Below are 20,692 nucleotides of genomic sequence, written 5' to 3'. Positions count from 1 at the left end.
AGAACAACAAGACGAGGCACACAGCTTTGCTTGAACTTCTTCACTAATCTACAGAGTATAAATTGGGATAATGTTTTTGCAAGGAAAAATGTGAGAGATAAATGGGCAGTCTTTACAACATAGTTAGAAAAGCACACGTATCAGTGTATACCCTTGGGTAATAAGTCTAAAAGAAATACGTCCAAACCAATGTGGCTAAATAAACAGGTAGGGGAGGAAGTGGACAAGAAGAGGAAGATTTTTCAAGTCAGAAGGGACGCAGACATCGTATCAGAATTATAAGGAATGTAACTAAAGTTGCAAAAGGGCAATCAGTTGGCAAAAATGGATAATGAAAAAAGGATTGCAATAGAAAGTAAGATCAACACTAAAAAGTTCTTTAAGTACCTTAATAACAAAAAAATGAGAAAAGAAAATATATGCCCCTTTCAGTGTGAGATGGGCAGGCAGATTATTGGAGATAAGGAAAAAGCAGAGGTATTAAACAAATTCCTTGCCTGTGTGTTTACCAGGAAAGAATGAATTGCAATAGTAGTGCCACAGGAGGAAGCCACAACCTCCATATTAATTAACAATTGGTTAACTGAGGAAGAAGAACATAAGCGGCTTGATAAAATTAAAGTAAATAAGGCAACTGGCCCTGATAGCATAAATCCAAGAGTTCTTAAGGAGTTAAGTTCAGTAATAGCCAAACCATTATATTTAATATTTAAGGACTCCATTTCCATAGGCTCAGTACCACAAGATTGGCGTAAAGCGGATGTGGTGCCTATATTTAAAAAGGGAGCTAGTTCACAGCTGGGGAATTGCATACCTGTAAGCCTGACTTCAATAGTGGGGAAACTACTTGAAGGTTTAGGACGGGATAATATTCAGGAATACCTGATGAAAATCAAAATTATTATTAAGTCAGCATGGCTTTATGAAGGATAGGTCATGCCAAACTAACCATATTAGTTTTTTTGAGGAGGTGAGTAGGAATTTAGACCAGAGTAATGCAGTTGATGTGGTCTACTTAGATCTTGTAAAGGCTTTTGATACGGTTTCACACGAGGTTGGTGTACAAAATAAAGCTAATGGACTCTGTAAAAATATGTTCACCTGGATTTAAAACTGGTTGAAGGATAGACAACAGAGAGTTGTCATAAATTGAACTTTTTCAGGTTTGGCTAAAGTTGTGAGTGGACTACCTCAAGGATCGCTACTGGGAACCCTGCTTTTTAGCTTGCTTGTTAATGACCTTGAGGTTGGCTTAGAGAAGCAAAGTCTCCATCTTTGCTGATAACACTAAATTATGTGAGGTAGTAGAATCAGATCAGAATGTAATTTCTCTACAGAAGGACTTGGAGAGCCTGGAAACCTGGGCATGTAAACGGCAGATGAGGTTTAATACAGATACATGTAAGGTTATGCATTTAGGAAACAAGAATAAACAGGCGACTTACAAATTAAATGGGGATAAATTAGGGGAATCCTTGATGAAGGATTTAGGAGTGTTTGTAGATACTGTAGCAGGCTTGGAAATAGTGCCCAGAGTCATTCAGTAGCTGCAAAGGCAAACAAGATGTTATCTTACATTAAACGGGCAATTGATGGAAGGGAAGTAAACATAATTATGCCCCTATTATAAAGTATTAGTAAGACCACACCTTGAATATGGAGTACAATTTTGGGCACCACGCCTTAGAATAAACATGGAACTAGCGAGAGTGCAGAGAAGAGCCACCAAATTAATAAAGGGGATAGATAGACTGATTTATGAGGCGAGGGTAGCGAAATTTAGATTTGTTTAGATTAGAAAAGAGGCGTCTAAGGCCGCGATTATAGTGCCGGTGACGGTGCGCACAGCCAACACAAATACCTTGATTACAATGAATCTGCGCATAGTGTGCGCGGAAGCGCAAAGGAGAGGCTGAATCCTGAGGAGAAAAATAAATTTGTTTTTTTGAGCGCGACGGTCACGTGAGCGGTTCAGCCAATCAGGGCGAACCACTCACGTGCCATCACTGCTACGCCTTCCTAACGCGTCCCAATGCCTCCTGTGCATGTTTTGCGCATGTGATCATGCACTATATTCGCGGCCTAACGGGATATGATAACTATATACAAATATATTCGGCGACAATACAAGGAGCTTTCAAAAGAGCTATGCATCCCACGGGCAGTACAAAGGACTCAGGGCCATCCCTTAAGGTTGGGGGAAAGGAGATTTCACCAGCAACAAAGGAAAGGGTTCTTTACAGTAAGGGATGTTACAATGTGGGATGCATTACCCATGGAGACTGTGATGGCAGATACAATAGATATGTTCAAAAAAAGGTTGGACATCTTTTTAGAAAGGAAAGGTTTACAGGGATATACCAAATAAGTAAACATGGGAAGGATGCTGATCCAGGGATTAATCCGATTGCCAATTCTTGGAGTTAGGAATTAATTTATTTTCCCCCTTATGTCACTGGGTTTTTTGTTTGCCTTCCTCTGGATCAATATACTGTAAGTTCGGATATAGGATAAATTATCTGTTGTCAAAATATAGCATAGGTTGAACTTGATGGACGTATGTCTCACGCTCTCACACTCGCTCACACTATGCCAAATTGTACAGATTTAGCCAATGTTATTGCACCAGTTGATGCATCAATGTTTATTAATAAAAATAAAAAGGGTTTATGATGCTTGCGTCAACATTTGTTTCAATTACACAGTGTTAATGGACGTGCCAGCTTTGACGCAGAGTGTTGTGTTAGCAGGTGCAAAAAAACGTGCTGTGTACAAAATGTCTGTCGCCTATGTCTATCTGGTTCTCCCCTGTTAACCCTCTTGTTTATAAACAACGTAAAAAAATTAACTGCCATCCTTGGGAAGATTAAATGTAGAAAGCAGAACTAATTCAGTTTTGCCCCAGAGACACGGAGCTGAGAGTGCTTTAAGAAACCATGTCCTTGTCTGTCCGCGCTGCTCGCCCTAACGTTCTGCTGACTCCTAGGGCCGTGGACGATTGCGAGATGCTGGTGAAAACCCTCTACACACAAATAGGTCTGAATTATAAGGACAGCAGCTCCGACGATGAGGGCTCTCCTAAACTGGTGGAAGTGATCGAGATCCCAGATGAGGAAGATGATGATGTAATGAGTGTCGGATCAGGTTAGTAGCATAATGTTGGCGCTGATGAAGCCCACACTGGAATCGTGCGCCAATGCATTATATGTATAGTTGAACTGGAACAACATGTGCGTTTGCAACTTCAGTAGCTATGTTACCATGAAATAATGTGGGGGAGGGGGAGAGTATGAACGCAATCATCTTTTCTCCCTTCCTAGTGTACCCGTTATCCTTACTCCCTGTACCCTCACTCCCTGTACCCTCTTAGTCTAGCCCACCATAACCATTTGCCTTTTGGTTTCATATCAATGTGCGTTCTGCTTGCATATTTTGGCCAACCTGGACTCATATCATCCTGAGACTTTTTAACCTGTATCCCAGAGCATTTTGGCTCACGGTATTCCAGTATGGCTATGGACGTTGGACAACCAGAACCGGGGCAGAATATCTCGCTGACCCTAAAGTGGGTTAACAGTACTAGATTTAACTCTACCATTTACTGCAGAAGTTCTCAACTCCAGTCCTCAAGACCCCTCCTGTCCCCCCAACAGGGCAGGTTTAAAGGATATTCCAGCTTCAGCACAGGTGGCTCAATCAGAGACTGTCGAAGACTGAGCCACTGATTGAGCCACCTGTGCTGAAGCAGGGACCGATTGAGCCACCTGTGCTGAAGCAGGGATATTCTTCAACCCTGACCTGTTGAGAAACCCCTGATTTACTGTATTAGCTACAGAGCTAAGGGACCCGACCTTCTGTACTAGCTTCACATTTGCTTGAACCCGCCAGTGAGGTTAAATCCTTTCTCATGTGTAGTCCCTGATAGGATGCAGTAGGGTGTATACAATGGTTTAAAAAGCTTTTTTGGGAGGGAAGGGGGGGGGGGGGGAAATGAGGGAGTGATTCAGTTTTCAGATTTTTAAGCAGGCGCCCTCTCCTAACAATCCTCGTATCACAAGTTACGCACTTAGATAATTATACTCATCAGAAGCTCCTTTTTTGTTCAAGTACATATTAAGGTTCCTCATTCCTGCCACTTACATTCATATTCAGTGCTTGTGTCCCTGACATAGTTGGAGCCAGTGGTCCGTGTGATAATACAGGGATACCACTAGTTTTTGTTCTATTTTCGCACTCAGAGTACTGCTACTTTCTTTTATGTACAAACGTACATTTTTCCACACTTTATTTGTAATGGAAAGTTGAGATTTATTTCAGAAATCCACGTCGTTGCTATCTTTACAACATATTGTTGAATCTTTTTAAAAATAAAGTTTAAAGAACTTAACCCCAATTTTTACTTTTTTAAACCTGGGGGGCAGTTCCACTTCTTCTAAAGCCATCGACGCTATGTAACGCTGAACCAATATTTTTTCCAGGCGAAACGGTAAATAAGAATCAAAAGGAGAAGCATCCGGTGAGTATGCTATAAATAAAAGAGTTCTGAGTTGCTCCTCACTTGATAAATCCAATGCAACCACCAGAGCATCGTTCAATCGGTGGCACTGCATCATTCTAAAACGTTAACCGTTAATATGTATAATAAAAGTAGCTATTCGCAAGCAGCAACACCTCTGTCTGCCCCTGACGCGTTTCGTGGCCGTGTGCCACTTCCTCAGAGGAGGACCTTTTTTGAGACATGAGGGGTGGGTTTGTGACCATGTGATTGCTACCCCAGCCATCACAGCTCAGGGAGGTGTGTGGCGCAACTTCGGCACTCTTACAGGTCAATACAGTCACTAGAATTTGGATCGTGCTCTCGATGACCAAGCTGTGTTGTGTTTCTAAATATGCATTTAGTTGTTAAAAGAAGCAATGGCAGCCATGAAGAAATCCAAGCAGGACGTGCAGGAATTAGTGGACGCAATTGCAAAGAAATCAGGTACAAACGAAGGGGGGGAGGGGAGGAATATTTGCATAAAGCAGCAGCTCCTGCAAAGTAATCCTGCCAGGAACATCCAACGTGCTCTGTTGATATTTGCCACCTGTTGTGTGGCACGGATCAGCACCGGTGGGACACCCGCTCGTTTTCTTCCGTTTATACCTTAACATGCGAGTTCACCGGTGCCGATCTGTGATCTCCCAACCCCCCCACCTAGCTCCCGTGCTTGCTCCTTTTCCTGAGATGCCAGCACTGGGTGAGAATAGTTGCCCAGTGGATGCAAAATTTCTACAGGGTCTGGCTTGCTACAGCGGCCAATACAAAGGACTTTTTATTTTTATATTGGTGACCCTGTAGCAATATTTGTTGGGTTCCCGTCCTTTCCCCTCCCCCCTCTTTCGGAGGGCACCACAGATCACCTCCAAGGGATCCCTCCAATAAATAAATATATAACATTTTGGGAAGTTTTAATGCATATTTCATCCCTAAATGTTTTCTATTGTATGTGCCACAATATAAACACAGTTCTGCAGCATATAATAGAAAGGTAAGTATTGAAATGAACTGCATAATTAAGTGTTTTTAATCATTTTTATATAGTCAACTGTGTGCAGATACTTGCTAATTATTAGCATCACTGTAGGAAACATTGTTTTACTTTTTACATCCTTACATACATTTTGTATTTATTTTTTGCTTCAGTCTGTCATTTCTAAGCATCACCACGGGTTTCCCAGCAGATTATATCAAATCGTATCTATTTTGACACAGGAACATATCAAAAGTGTGAGATGAGGCATAACTTTAGGAACACGGAGTGTGTAATACAATGTATTAAGGGCCATATTTGCTAAGCGGTGCTATTCCATAACACAGGGACGGACAAACTGGAGGTGTGAGATTTTTTTGGGGGGCGAAGAGGGGTGTGGCGCTTGCAGAGGCCCTGCACTCTTCCCCAAAGCATTTCAATTAAATGCTGGGGGGATCGCGCAACGCCTCTAAGTTCCCTTACCTGATCTCCGGGAGCTTCTGGCGACGCGTCCAAGGACGCCACGACATCGCATGGCAATGTGACGTCAGAAACGCCGGTGACAAGGTAAGGGGGGGGGAGCGCAGGCAGGGGGGATCCGACTAAAGTTTGCGCACCCTTGCCATAAGATGCCATCCGGCTTCAAAAAGTCTCTTATGCAAATAGCACCGCTTTGTGAATATGGGCCTAGTTGTGCTGTAAATGGTACGGTTAGACCTATTGTAATAAACACCCCCTTGGTCATAGAAAACTCGCAGTACCGCTAATATTGATCATGCCGGCGTAGCTCTGCCAAATCTGCCTATTGGCTTCATTCCCCTCTAATTTGAGCCTTCCAAAAACAATTGATGGACTGAAACAAGGGTTAGTGTCTCCCAGTTAGGAAAGAATAATCTGCAGCTCTCCCCTCAGACATTTGGACGGTAGTTTTTGTTTTTCCGGTGGTTGGCCCTGATGTGGTTAGGAGTGATTGCGTTATAATAAAGCTTCTGAGAGTGGCTGTTAAGGAAATAAAGCAGAAGTGGCATTTGATAAGGCTGGTTACCCATGCCTAAAAGGGGGATTAAGTACACATACCGTGGCAGGAGTGTAAAGCGCGTAGGCTGAAGGTAGATCAAGGCTCTGTCGGAGGCATGCCCTTGTTCTTTGCTCATAGTAACCGGAATTTTTTTGGTTTACACCAGGGGCAGCCAACTCCAGTTTCCAAGAGCTACCAAGAGGTCGAATTTTCTGCATATCCCTGCTTCAGCACCGGTGGCTCAGTTGAAGACTGCACCCCTTGTGCTGAAGGAGAGATTTCCAGAAAACCTGACCTCTTGGTAGCTCTTGAGGACTGGAGTTGGCTGCCCCTGGTCTATACATCTGCAACAGATCAGCCATGTACCACGTTGTAATACTCTGCATCCTATCCTGTGTAGATGGACCCCAGACCCGATTTTCCTCTCACCCCTCCTCGCCCACGAGTGCCAGCGCAACCGAAGACATGAGCAAAGACGGGGATCTTGTAGTAGGGATGCGCATTCTGGGCAAGAAGAGGACGAAGACCTGGCACAAAGGGACACTGATCGCCATCCAGTCTGTGGGTGAGTTCCACATACTTGGTTTTGAGGCTTCGTTAGATTGACGCCCCAGCGCGGGAGAGAGGCTGATAGTCCTGGCAAAGGTTTAGGTTACAAAGAAAATGGTCAGAACTTCTGGTCTTGATCAGGGGGTGACATATTAGGTTAATTTCATGCCAAACGTCCAGTAGGAGTTTAGTTGCTATTAAATCCTCATATTATAAAATGATTAAGATATATTATCCCAAGTAATAGACTTCCTGGTTTCCCTCTGTGTTGCCGCCATGTTCAGTGTTCTGCGTCTCTGCTGTCCGGCTGTCACCTCCTGCGATGTCAGTTATGGCTCTGTCTGTGGTAGGATTTTAATCAGACCTTTTTAGATCAGGCTGTGTTTCTTAAGCAGCGATGTGTTGGCGGCGTCGATGCTGCTTGATCATTTGTTTACGTTGTATCTTCGTATATACTGGGGAGAGTTAAGTTATGTGAAATTACATTGATGTCTATGGTAGCAGGAAAATCCCCAAAATGGCATTAAAGGTTTCAGGGAAGAGGCAAAATGTTGTTCTGCTCTTAAAAAGGCTTGTGAGGGCTGATAAGTATGTTGCTAAAATATTTACTAGAACGATACAACTGATTTCTTAGATGGAGTCGCAGTTTACCCTGCGCTGTACAAAGAATGTTTCAAGCATACATCTTCGCCCCATAGCGCTTACAATCTAATTATGGTGTCTAAAATACAGAGAGATAGGGGGGCTCAACTCCAGTCCTCAAGCCCCCCCAACAGGTTAGGTTCTTAAGGTCACTGCTTCAGCACAGAAGCATCAATCAGTCCCAGCTTCAGCACAGGTGGCTCAATCAGTTCCAGCTTCAGCACAGGTGGCTCAATCAGTCCCAGCTTCAGCACAGGTGGCTCAATCAGTCCCAGCTTCAGCACAGGTGGCTCAATCAGTCCCAGCTTCAGCACAGGTGGCTCAATCAGTCCCTTCTTTAGCACAGATAGCTCAGAGACTCTGTCTTTGACTGAGCCTCTGATTTGAGCCACCTGTGCTGAAGCAGGGATATCCTGACAACCTGAACTGTTAATGGGGCTTGAGGACTGAAGTGGCGCCCCCCTGTGCTAAGGTATTGAGATGAATGGTCCATAAGTTGACTTATGGGTTAGCACCACTTCATGAGTATGTATCTCGGTGCCTTGACGATAATGTGATTGAGTCCAGATTTGCCTACTTGAAAGGCAATGACATTCCCACTGAATTGCTTTCTCCTTGCCGTAAACCGTGATAACGGTAAACGGTAACATTCATCCAGACGGGGCCATGAAGTGGGGAACGTCTTCACCGCGCGTTTTCGGTGACCTGCTTTTAACCCTTTCGCGTGCCGCCTCCGGGGGCTTTGTGTTTCTGCGCAGGTTCCGGCAAGAAGTTCAAAGTGAAGTTCGACAACAAAGGGAAGAGCCTGTTGTCCGGAAATCACGTCGCTTACGACAGCCACCCGGCCCCTGACAAACTGTCCGTGGGAAGCAGAGTGGTGGCCAAATACAAAGATGGCAACCAGGTGTGGCTGTACGCTGGTGTGGTGGCTGAACCCCCCAGCAATAAGAATAAAATGAGGTACCGTCTTTCTAAACCGATCGCCTGCTGATGCCGGGAGGGACGGCCGATTTGGTGTAGCTTTGTGTTTGAGGTCCTGCTAGAAGCATTGGGGTTCGTGCTTTCAGCGTGGCTGTGGACTCTAGTAAGAATAAACATTGACGACAGACTACACCATGCTTAGGTAAAGTGTTGTCCGTGCCAGTAATGCAGAGTGGTGAGGAAGGGGTTGATCTGTTTTTGTGTAGGGTAATAAATATTGTTTTTGATACATGATGACAGGGTTAAATATCGATGAGATAAAGTTAATGATGTGAAGTCATGGTTCCCCTCTGCATACCGCCATGTTCAGTATCCATCTGCTGTCCGGCTGTGGCCCCCGGTGGTCTCATATTGAGGCCCTGCGTGTGACAGGGACCGTTTGGTGACAGCAGGATGGGGCGTTTTTGAAAGGTTGTGATGAATATACAGACTTGATTTAAAGAGGCAAACCCGGCGGCTCAGGAGATAAACTGCGCTGTTTTTAGCTGTGGAGACGCCTCGGATTGGGAGATACTGGCAAAGGTACCGGTTTTTAAATCTTCCTCCAGGGGGAACCGAAATTGGAAGCCGCAACATCAACTGTTGCAGCTTTCCATTGGACAGCCATTTGTAATCCCTTGTAGAAAACAGGATGTAATACCAGTAACTCCACCGATGAGTATCTCAGGAAATGGGGGTCCCCAGTGCTAGAAAATACCATGTTTCAGTTCTAGTTGACCCCGGGTTCCCATCCCGAAATAAGAGGGTGTTATCGAACTCAAGACGGCATTGAGTGAATGAGTTTCTTTAGCAGTGATATCCCCAGTGTAAGGCCGCACTTATAGTGCCAGCGCCTACTATAAGCGCACGCGATGGCGTCAAATACATTTGTTTTGATTCGCCGGCACTAGAAGCGCGGCCTTATAAGTATCTCTGCGGCTAGATCACAGGGTAACATTGTATCTTTCTGTCCTCCTTTGGAGGGCTGTTCAGTGTACTTACATTGATGTATTTTACTGCCTGGAGCTCTATATGCCGTGAATGACACCAGCTGAGGCAGCGTGGCCTCCAACCCGGTACCTGGATAACAAAGCACAGAGCTTTGACTCGTTATAAATAACAAACGCTGAATGGGTTTCCCTACAGTGGATTTTGATGTTTACCGTTAATTCATGGGGATCAGTGACGGGGTCTCTGTTTTTGCAGGTTTCTGATATTCTTTGACGATGGGTATGCTTCATACGTCACACCGTCAGAACTTTACCTTGTCTGCAGACCACGTGAGTTCTAATGCTTGGGTGTCCTTCTAAATCTCCTTTCAGAATGCAAACGGAAGGTGAAACATTTCTAGGATTTGTAATGGAATAAAAAAATAAAAAAACAACTTCGGTAGCTGCCAGAGGGGCAAAGGGTATAACCCGTTTCATTTAATGTAACCATATATTGTTATCATAGCTTTGTGCCCAGGGCATACTTGAAAGCGAGAGGTTATTTCCTGGTAAAACATTTTATAAATAAAATAAAGGAGCAGTTAAAATGGATGGTTTGGTTACATTGTATCATCCTGGCACTTACGGAGAAAGTTGTTTGAGAGGGCACCAAGGTCTGATACCTGTAGCTTCCTGTACCAAAAATCAAATCACCAAAGCGACTTTTTGTTCTCTTTTTGTTAAACATTCCTAACTAATGTAAAACGATGAGCTATTTAATATTACCTTGCACTATTGATGACATCAGTGGCGTTATAACGGCAGCTGTAGATGACATTGACCTTGTCTCCTGCTGCCCTCCCAGTGAAGAAGACCTGGGAGGACATTGAAGACGTGTCTTGCCGCGATTTCATCGAGGAGTACGTCACTGCCTACCCCAACAGGCCCATGGTTCTGCTCAAGAGCAACCAGCTGATCAAGACCGAGTGGGAAGGGACGTGGTGGAAGTCCAAGGTGGAAGAAGTAGATGGCAGCCTTGTGAAGATCCTCTTCCTGGTACGGGAAGCATGCATCAGCCTGGAAGCTGTAGGAAGCTTTATTGGTCCTAAAGGAAGCATGGAAGTAATGTCTATTTAACCTATTAAACATGCCAATATCCCTAGTCCTTTCTACTTCTCCATAAGGGTTAATAGAAGGATGTGCATCTGAACGAACCTCCACCTCACGTGTTTTATCTTTCAGGATGACAAGCGGTGTGAGTGGATCTACCGCGGCTCCACTCGCCTGGAGCCCATGTTCAGCATGAAGACGTCCACAGCGTCCACGCAAGAGAAGAAGCAATCTGGTCAGCAGAGGACACGTCCTAACGTGGGTGAGTTTATCTGCCAGGGTCAGAGGTGAGGCAGGCGGTCTTTGATTCCAGCCTTCATGCCAGTTCAAGGGACACAGATCAATATATTGCAGTTGGCTCCTTGACTTGTCTTTGTACCAGTGTCAACTTGTCATTGGTTTCTCACAATCGGTAGAAAAAACGAATGGCGCACAGCCAGGGAGTCAGGTGTGGAATAAAAAAACTTTTCCTTTATTGCAGCATGGTAGGAGACAAATTCACCCCCTTGGGGGACACAGACAGGGACCTCCTACGCGTTTCAGACCAACGGGTCCTTTATCAAGGAGTACCCGTTGGTCCGAAACGCGTAGGAGGTCCCTGTCTGTGTCCCCCAAGGGGGTGAATTTGTCTCCTACCATGCTGCAATAAAGGAAAAGTTTTTTTATTCCACACCTGACTCCCTGGCTGTGCGCCATTCGTTTTTTCTACTGGACTCATCTGGATTCTGGATCCTTCTTGGCTTGCACGCCGGCAGAGAAACCCTGGAGATGACGTGAGTGGGGCTTTTTGGTTTAGACTGTTATAGTTAAGTCTGACTGTTGTCATTTAAGAGATACTTACAAGTCTTTATTTGCCTGCCCACTCCCACTGGTGTCTCCAGGGGCAACATTATTTTGTTATTGGATGTAGTTGCTGCGGGTTTGAGCACCCCAAACTCTCTATCTACTGTTTCTCACAATCGGGGCTGGTCTTTTGGTGTATACGTTAACGATACCTGTTTGAACCCTTTTGCAAGCGTTGCAGACAGCGACGCGGTTAATGGACGCACCGGGGGGGATAAATGCATCGATTCGAGGCAAACCTAAAATACTTCCTGATGGAATATTGCATCAAGCAGCCCCTTCCTTGTTTCTATAAGCTGTCCCCAAACAGGTTGCCGTTGTACAACATAATGTGCATTTGCGACGGTATATGGCAGATTTTGATTAGCCTTTTGGATACCAGCTTGTGTAGTTGATAGAGTTCAGGTCAAATAAAAGCTTCAGTACTTTACTATTTTGCTAACCTAGTTACTTTGTTAAAAAAGGCAGAGAATGGCCCCTCTGTATATTGTTATTTTAGATGGCGCCAACAATGTACATTGCTCTTTACGACACAGAAATTAGAATACAGGGAAATATAACAAGCGTCAGACATAAACACACACAATTGTAAGCATGAATCACTAGCCTGGAAAGCTTACAGTCGGTCTGATGCACTTGTTCTATTTCTCTGTGTTGTAATGTCTATTTTGTAAAGTGTTGTGTACATTTCTGGCGCTACCTAAGTAAACATATAGAGGACCGTTCTTATTCTATCATTAACCTGCTAACCATATGTGGACAATATTTGCTCATGCGCAGTTGCGCTCTACTCTCTGTTGCCAAAAGACAAACTCTCAGAATATTTAAATCAAGCTACTAACCACAAACAAAAGTGTATTTGAGCATGTAGGCATTGGGCTATGTCTCCCTCTGTACATTTTGTAGGCGCGGTGCGGAGTAAAGGACCGGTAGTGCAATATACACACGATCTAACTGCGAACGAAGCCCAGTATAAAGCCGCAGAGCAGACCCCTCCTGAACCGCCACTGGTTTCATCACCTCAACTCATCGACACCGAGTAAGACTTGCTCTTCCATTCTTAGCGCACCGCTGTGTCGAATAGAACACTCCCCAGCGTTCCAGGTGCAGGTTGTTTTACTAAAGTGGAACAGTATCTGCAGTAGCTACACGTATGATCCCTTGAATCCATTCCCCCCCCTCCCCCTATCTGATTTTGTAACCTCACAGCTGCCCCCATTGTGAATATTGATTGCGAGACTTGGGGTTCTCTGCACCCTGGAGGTAATTGACTGGTTGGAGTCTTGGCTGCTGCATATTATTATATATTTATAATGTGCACTGGCCGTGCAAGACCATAAGAAGCAAATTAACAGCCTCTGCCCGATAACGGTCATAAGGTCCTTGCTCTATGGCGCTTACAATTTTAGGACATACCCTATTGAGAGCGAAGCCTGTACATCGAAGCCTGTTGAAATAGGACTGTATTACTGCTGCAGTCCAAGGATTCTCTTTGATTCCCTCTCAGCTCAGACAGTCAGCTGGCTCAGTCCAGGAAGCAAGTGGCCAAGAAAAGCACTTCATTCCGGCCTGGATCGGTGTGCTCCGGTCAATCCTCCCCTGTCCCGAGTGAGCCTCCAGTTGCCCCACGTCTGCCCGTGAACCAGCCAAACCGGTGAGTTTGCTAAAGTCGGCGAGGGCCTTCCAGTGGTGGGCAACGTTACCCCTTTCACTGGCAGAGGGTTCCGCAATGCACGGCAAAACAACGGCAGCAAAAAAGCTGGAGGGCGGGAGTCTCAATGTGAGGAAATAATGGGAATCCACTTTATATACAAGATTGTTTAGGTCTCTGAATATACTGTACACGTGTACGTGTGTGAATGTGTAGTTTTTGAAGTGTTTAATGTGAAAGCATAGAAATAAAATCAATAAGTCAAGGGTTCAAAGTAACAAGTGAGTTTATCAATACCATGGTACAAGTGAGAGAGAATTCAAATTTGAGCTCATGCCTCTAAAGAAATATTGCTTGGTATCACATTTTTATACATTTCAAAATGAGTAATACGCCCTTTAAGGGGGCTGGCTTAGAGATAAATAATAATATGATGACATACAAAAATACATATTGGTTGATACATAAATATGCTTTACATTGCTATATTCTTATCCTATATACCATATATGTGGGCTGCCCTTAACCTTGTGACATAAGGGAGTTACTGTGTCCAGCCCTGTGTGTACTGTAGCTGTCAGATAACAGAACCTAAGGTCAGCAGAATTATCTAAGGCAGGAAAACCTCTTACGATTGCATTTTCAATTCTTGCATGCCTCGTAGAAATTACACACGGGTGAGTTACATCTAGAAGCGATACTCTGCAGAATCAAACATTACAGTTCATACACGAATGAAACAAATAAGCATACATACAAGCAAACACTCAAAATGGCGGTTAGGCCAAAATGGAGGTGATGATAGCCACACACATTATCTCAATCTTCACAGTCCTCTCTTTTTATTCTTGAAACATAGTCTTTTAAGGATAATTTCAGATAAAACTCAGAAGCGTTGCACTGGCCTGGAGGGCCCAAATTTGCATGACTTTGATAGTTCTGGAAACTCACAGAGCTGCTGGCTATCATATCAGCCAGGTTGGTCTTTCTGCCATCATCTTCATCTGTATTCCATTGAGGAGGACTGACTTTTCCTTCTGAGATTGCATCTTCTGTGGAGTCGTCTGTGATCAGTGGCATGGCCGGGGTAGATGGTGTTACACACCTTTGCAGTATGGATTTACTGCACATGACAGTCATACAAAACAATCAGAACTGCAAACACACAGACAAATCCATTCATCAGTTTCGCTTCTAGGAAACCAACCAACTTGGTAATTCCTAACAAAACCCATCTCTTATCTCCACCTTTCCTTAATCTCTCCTGTATCTCTGCGATCTTCACTAGCTCATGCTCAATCTTACCACTTTGATCTCTAATAAAAACAGCTAAAATATAGTCGAGCGCCATTCTATTCTGTAGGGCCATTAATCTAATCTGTACCTGTTCTTGGTTAAGTAAATTAATGGATAAAATGAAGGCCATATCCTCCCTATACATTTTTAGTTCAGGGCTGTAAATACATTTTCATACAAGTTTCATTGGTTGGTGGAGACACCTGACCCATAAATTGATTTGTTGTAGCCAGTGCAAAATCCACCTACAGGAACCTCATTTACCAGTGGAATTCGGTTTAGAAGTTTAGAAAAAGTTCCCTGTAAACAAATTCAAATTAACATTTAATTTTTAAAATTCGGCATTAGTGTAAGGTATCCCTACTCAAGGGGTTAAATGTAATTCTCTCTTACGTCATTGGGGCCACTAGAGTATGGCAGGGATTCATTGTATATATTCCCTTGTGACCCATTAACCTGTGTAGCATTGTGCGAGATTGTATGATTGTCTGCAAAATGATGTGACCATAACACAATAAACATTACAAATATTTCAAAACTGATCATCCCCTGTCATCATCTGGATGGCGTAGGCTAATCTTGCCTAGCGGGGCATACATCTTAAAAAAACACTCTAAAGCATAAAAAATAATAATATTGAGTCCTGAAAAAACAAATTCTTCGTTTAAGACTGGGCCTTGATAATATTGAGTCCAGAAAAAAAAAATTGTTCGTTTAAGACCGGGCCTTGCCTGAAGTCTTAATTCCTCGGTGGTTAAATGTTCTAGGATTATTGTGCCTAGATACACTAACTGTTGGTCAAAAAGCTGGCTTGATGATTCTTTGTCTTTGTTAGCTGTTTACGGTGGTGCCGGCACTTTTTTCTTGTGATGATACTGCTTTGTATTCTCCTTGGTAGATTGTATAAGCTGCACCTAAGTTTGGAGAGACTTAAACATTTCATTAATAAAAGCACAAGGAGAGCGCTTTTAGCCACTATAATTTAATATCAGCACAAAATTTTTGTTTTTCACCACTGTCTTGGCATCCGCATATAAAATAAACACAAAAACACCTCGCACACCAACTACAAAAGAAAGAAATCAACGGTGCATAGGGAAATATCGTAAGAGAACACTGATAAGTGACAAGAGGTTGTCACTAAAAGTCCCCAAAGCTTGCACTCATTGTAAACTGTAAAATATACATAAAGTACCAGTTAAATAACTAATACCACTAATATCAAATTTATTACAGACCAAATGGGAAATATCCACATAAACTTAACTATAACACAACTACAACGTATACAACTTTTTTACAAGCTAAAAACTGACGAAATGCATAAAATGACAACTAATAAACCATAAATAAAAGTCCCCATGTGAATGAAACGGACAGTATACGGTAAACAAAAATGCTAATATGAACACAAGTGTAAAGCCCTATCAGAACATGAGGGGTCAGTGTCCATAATATACTAACAATACTAATTAGCTTCACCACAAAACACTGTCGAGTAGGAGCTTATCACAGTAATACTTAGTTCCCAAACAGGCTCAAAATAAAGCTATCCAATAGTTATGCTGGAAAATGTAAAGAGGAGGGGTATATCCCTCTCTACATGAATATTCATGAAGTAACATGTTGCTATATGTAGCAATGAGTAGACAGCACCAAAACACAACACAGTATGAATGGAGTCATATCGGCAAGGAATGCTAAAGGATAAATAACAAAACAACACACACAAGGTAATGTTGCAATGAACAAAATAGGCAGAGTCCACATATAGACAGGTGTGTTATGGAAAATCATATAAATTATCCTCTCTTTTGTTCATTTGCAAATCCTATGACATGTGAACAGTATACGACATAAAGGATGATGGTATTTAAATATTTAAAACATCAGCAGCTTGAGATTTAAATATATATATATACAGTGTTCGACAAATCACCCAAAAATCTACTCGCCCAACCAAAAAATCTACTCGCCACCTAGTCCCGCCCCCAACCCCACCCCTAGTCCCACCCCCAACCCTAGTCCCGCCCCCAACCCCGCTTTAAAATAAAATATATAAATAAAATACATTTAATAAATTCCTAGTCAGAACAACATTCATTTTTTACATAAATGTATTTATTGTATTACATTATACTACAATTAGTCCTTGTTACGTGTGTGTGTGTGTGTAAATGTCAGATGTTATCTAGAAATAAAAGCCAGGTGTGAATGACTAGTTTCCTGAACCTCTTAACCAGTGTCTGGACGTCCCTGCTTCATAATATCTAAAGCAGCAATCCCGCCTGGGATCTTACCTGATCCGCAGTCCCTCAATGTTCAGGTACCCTCATTCCCGCAATGTTATACATTGGGGAGGTGTTCCCTACCTGTCTTCTGGGTTAGGGGGGGTTCCGATGTCTTCCGTGTGAAGCTTGAGTCAGATCTGGAAGACAGCAGTATAGGTTATTTCGGTGTAGTATAGGGCAAGTAAGATATATAGGGTAAATAAGAGATCCAGAGTGTGGGGGGGTTAGAGAGAGAGAGTGGGGGGAGAGAGAGAGAGAGAGAGTGTGGGGATGAGAGAGTGGGGGGAGAGAGAGAGAGAGTGGGGGGAGAGAGAGTGGGGGGAGAGAGAGAGTGGGGGGAGAGAGAGAGTGGGGGGAGAGAGAGAGTGGGGGGAGAGAGAGAGTGGGGGGAGAGAGAGAGTGGGGGGAGAGAGAGAGTGGGGGGAGAGAGAGAGAGTGGGGGGAGAGAGAGAGAGTGGGGGGAGAGAGAGAGAGTGGGGGGAGAGAGAGAGAGTGGGGGGAGAGAGAGAGTGGGGGGAGAGGGAGGGTGGGGGGAGAGGGAGGGTGGGGGGAGAGGGAGAGAGAGGGTGGGGAGAGAGGGTGGGGGGAGAGGGAGAGAGAGGGTGGGGGGAGAGGGAGAGAGAGGGTGGGGGGAGAGGGAGAGAGAGGGTGGGGGGAGAGAGAGGGTGGGGGGAGAGAGAGGGTGGGGGGAGAGGGAGAGAGAGGGTGGGGGGAGAGGGAGAGAGAGGGTGGGGGGAGAGGGAGGGTGGGGGGAGAGGGAGAGAGTGGGTGGGGGGAGACGGAGAGAGGGAGAGAGTGGGTGGGGGGAGACGGAGAGAGGGAGAGAGTGGGTGGGGGGAGACGGAGAGAGGGAGAGAGTGGGTGGGGGGAGAGGGAGAGAGTGGGTGGGGGGAGAGGGAGAGAGTGGGTGGGGGGAGAGGGAGAGAGTGGGTGGGGGGAGAGGGAGAGAGGGAGAGAGTGGGGAGGGAGAGAGGGAGAGAGTGGGTGGGGGGAGAGGGAGAGAGTGGGTGGGGGGAGAGGGAGAGAGTGGGTGGGGGGAGAGGGAGAGAGTGGGTGGGGGGAGAGGGTGTGGGGGGGACAGAGAGGGTGTGGGGGGGACAGAGACGGTGTGGGGGGGACAGAGAGGGTGTGGGGGGAGAGACACAGAGGGGAGAAACGGTGGGTGATACACAGAGAGAGGGTGATACACAGAGAGAGGGCGACTGACTGACTGGGGGGGGGGGTGGTGACTGATTGGGGGGGGTGGTGACTGATTGGGGGGGGGGTGGTGACTGATTGGGGGGGTACCTCTGGTGTCACACACATACACATGCTCCCATACACACATACACATGCTCCCATACACACATACACTTGCTGCCATACACTTGCTGCCATACACACATACATACACTTGCTGCCATACACACATACATACACTTGCTCCCATACACATGCTCCCATACACACATACATACACTTGCTGCCATACACTTGCTGCCATACACACATACATACACTTGCTGCCATACACACATACATACACATGCTCCCATACACATGCTTCCATACACATGCTCCCATACACATGCTCCCATACACATGCTCCCATACACATGCTCCCATACACATGCTCCCATACACATGCTCCCATACACATGCTCCCATACACATGCTCCCATACACATGCTCCCATACACATGCTGCCATACACATGCTGCCATACACACATGCATACATTTGCTGCCATACACACATACATACACATGCTGCCATACACACATACATACACATGCTGCCATACACATGCTGCCATACACTTGCTTCCATACACACATACATACACATGCTCACACACACATGCTCACACACACATGCTCACACACACATACATGCGCACACACACACACATACACACACACACACGGGGAAGGAAAGGCCGCGACCAGCACCACCACCACGCTCCTCCTCCACCCACCCGCGCCCATTTCCCGCTCGTGGAGGGGGGGGGCAGGCTGACACCCCCCCCTCCCCCCCATACCTTACGCGAGCATATTGGAAGCTTTGGGGAGGCAGGGTGGGGGGAAGGGCACGTGGCGAGGTATCCCCCAGGGGACAGTCAGCCCCGCAGTGGCCGCCACTATCCTGCTCTCCTCGCCGGCATGTCTTCACAATGCGCGGCCAAGCAGCTTTGCAGACTGCTTCTTCCCCCCAGCCCGCGGCGGCATGAAGCTAGCAGGCGGGGAGGCGGCAGGGTAAGTGGGAGTCATGTGGTGAGGGCCGAGGCCGCCCCCCCCACCCCCCCCGCACGCCAACCGGGCTGCAGCAGTGGGGACCTCCCGCCCCGGGCAGCGATCGGTGGATCGAGGGGGAAGGGGACAGGAGCAGCGGACAGGAGGAGGGGAAGGGGATAGGAGCAGGGGAATGGGACAGGAGGAGGGGAAGGTGACAGGAGCAGGGGACAGGAGCAGGGGACAGGAGCAGGGGACAGGAGCAGGGGACAGGAGCAGGGGACAGGAGCAGGGGACAGGAGAAGGGGAATGGGACAGGAGAGCTGCCGCGGTGGGGAGTAGGGAGCCATGTGGGGACCAGGGGGATCGCAGGGAAGGAGCAGAGGGGCCCAGCATGGCGTGTACTTACTTTTGATGTCCGGGCAGAAAGAATGGCCGCTCGTTGGGGGCGGGCTCATATAGAGCCTGGCCGCGCGCCCACAAAGCCTGGGAGCGCGCGCCAATCAGCAGTCAGGTAGGGAGTTTATTTATTTATTTTTCAGCGCGAGCAGGGAAAATTTGAGCGCGAACGGGGGAAATTTTAAAAAAACCACGTGTGCTGCTTGGGTCAATATTTACACGCCCGGGGGTTAAATCCACCCGCCCCAGGCGAGTAAATGTATAGGATTGTTGAACACTGTATATATATACACACACAATGAATTTGACAATAGCTACTGCTTAAAAAATAAAATCTGGATTGCCTACAGTTGCATTCTTTAAAATGAGAGGCTATAGATGAGGGTTCAAATTGAGACACCTTTTGAAGGGAAAGGAGAGGTAATGGTTAAAAGTTATAAAAAAAATACATCACATATGCAGTTCATTTTATAGGAAAAATTATTTCATATCTGACTTTATGCTTACTCGTTTATATCGTACACTTTGAAGTACTGAGTATATGTTTGACACTATTCAAATACGGAAAAACATTAAATATTATTGTATTATTAATAAAACAATTATAACAAATAGAATTGAAATGTGTTTACTGGTTTCTGCATAGAACTAATTTGTTACTGCATGTGGGGATTATAACCCCTTCTTGTAATAATTCCTACATAATAGGGGCTATGCCATCTAAAGCATTTCTGCTGAGTGGGTATTGGCCAATTCTGGGGAGGACAGCTTTGGGAAATAATTTAACCCGTAATGGTGCAGCAGACCAGACGTACCCAGTACTGTTGTTGGGAGACGCCCATAAACGATGAGGTATTTATCCTAAAATAGATACAAAAAACAGAAAGCACAATAAATAAGCATAATTTCACACTTCTCTGATACAGAGCAAAATGAACTTTACAAAAAATAAGATAAAAACCCGAAACAGACCTGTTTGATCCTGCAAACTCAGTCCAAAAATAAATAATTTACAATATCATTCTCTTTCCTCATACTATAGCTAAGCTGCTTTTAAACATTTTTTTTCTTTCTTTTTTTTTCTTCTTCAGTTTCTAGTTAACTTTTCATGTCTGGAACGTGGTCTTTGTACATTCCTTAAGCTGGAGGAGGGGGGCCAGCCCACTTGGCTGCTTTTAACCTTCCCTCTTTTAAACGACTGCTGTTCAAAAATCAGACGAGCAGTGTATTTTTAAGAAAACAAACTGTTGGTTTCCCATTATAAGTTTGAACAGAGAAACCTTG

At 45.1% G+C, this 20,692-nt stretch overlaps 1 protein-coding gene across 7 annotated transcripts in view; it reads left to right on the top strand.

Annotated features, from left to right (window-relative positions):
• SETDB1 (SET domain bifurcated histone lysine methyltransferase 1) overlaps positions 1 to 20,692 on the top strand; it is a 60,263-nt gene that overhangs the window by 25,659 nt on the left and 13,912 nt on the right. For 5 of the 7 annotated variants that reach the window (XM_075607567.1, XM_075607569.1, XM_075607563.1 and 2 more), the window contains 10 exons: positions 2,987 to 3,144; positions 4,479 to 4,516; positions 4,900 to 4,981; positions 6,929 to 7,093; positions 8,478 to 8,679; positions 9,886 to 9,959; positions 10,474 to 10,730; positions 10,851 to 10,980; positions 12,468 to 12,600; positions 13,069 to 13,215. In XM_075607567.1, the coding sequence (XP_075463682.1) occupies positions 2,987 to 3,144; positions 4,479 to 4,516; positions 4,900 to 4,981; positions 6,929 to 7,093; positions 8,478 to 8,679; positions 9,886 to 9,959; positions 10,474 to 10,730; positions 10,851 to 10,980; positions 12,468 to 12,600; positions 13,069 to 13,215 (1,386 nt within the window). The remainder of the gene's footprint in view (positions 1 to 2,986; positions 3,145 to 4,478; positions 4,517 to 4,899; positions 4,982 to 6,928; positions 7,094 to 8,477; positions 8,680 to 9,885; positions 9,960 to 10,473; positions 10,731 to 10,850; positions 10,981 to 12,467; positions 12,601 to 13,068; positions 13,216 to 20,692) is intronic. The other 2 variants (XM_075607564.1, XM_075607565.1) reach the window with 2 other exon arrangements.

The sequence above is a fragment of the Ascaphus truei genome, chromosome 7 (assembly GCF_040206685.1).
Source record: "Ascaphus truei isolate aAscTru1 chromosome 7, aAscTru1.hap1, whole genome shotgun sequence".
Taxonomy (NCBI): domain Eukaryota; kingdom Metazoa; phylum Chordata; class Amphibia; order Anura; family Ascaphidae; genus Ascaphus; species Ascaphus truei.
Note: the sequence above shows the minus strand (reverse complement) of the source record. Positions and strands in the feature narration are given on the sequence as shown.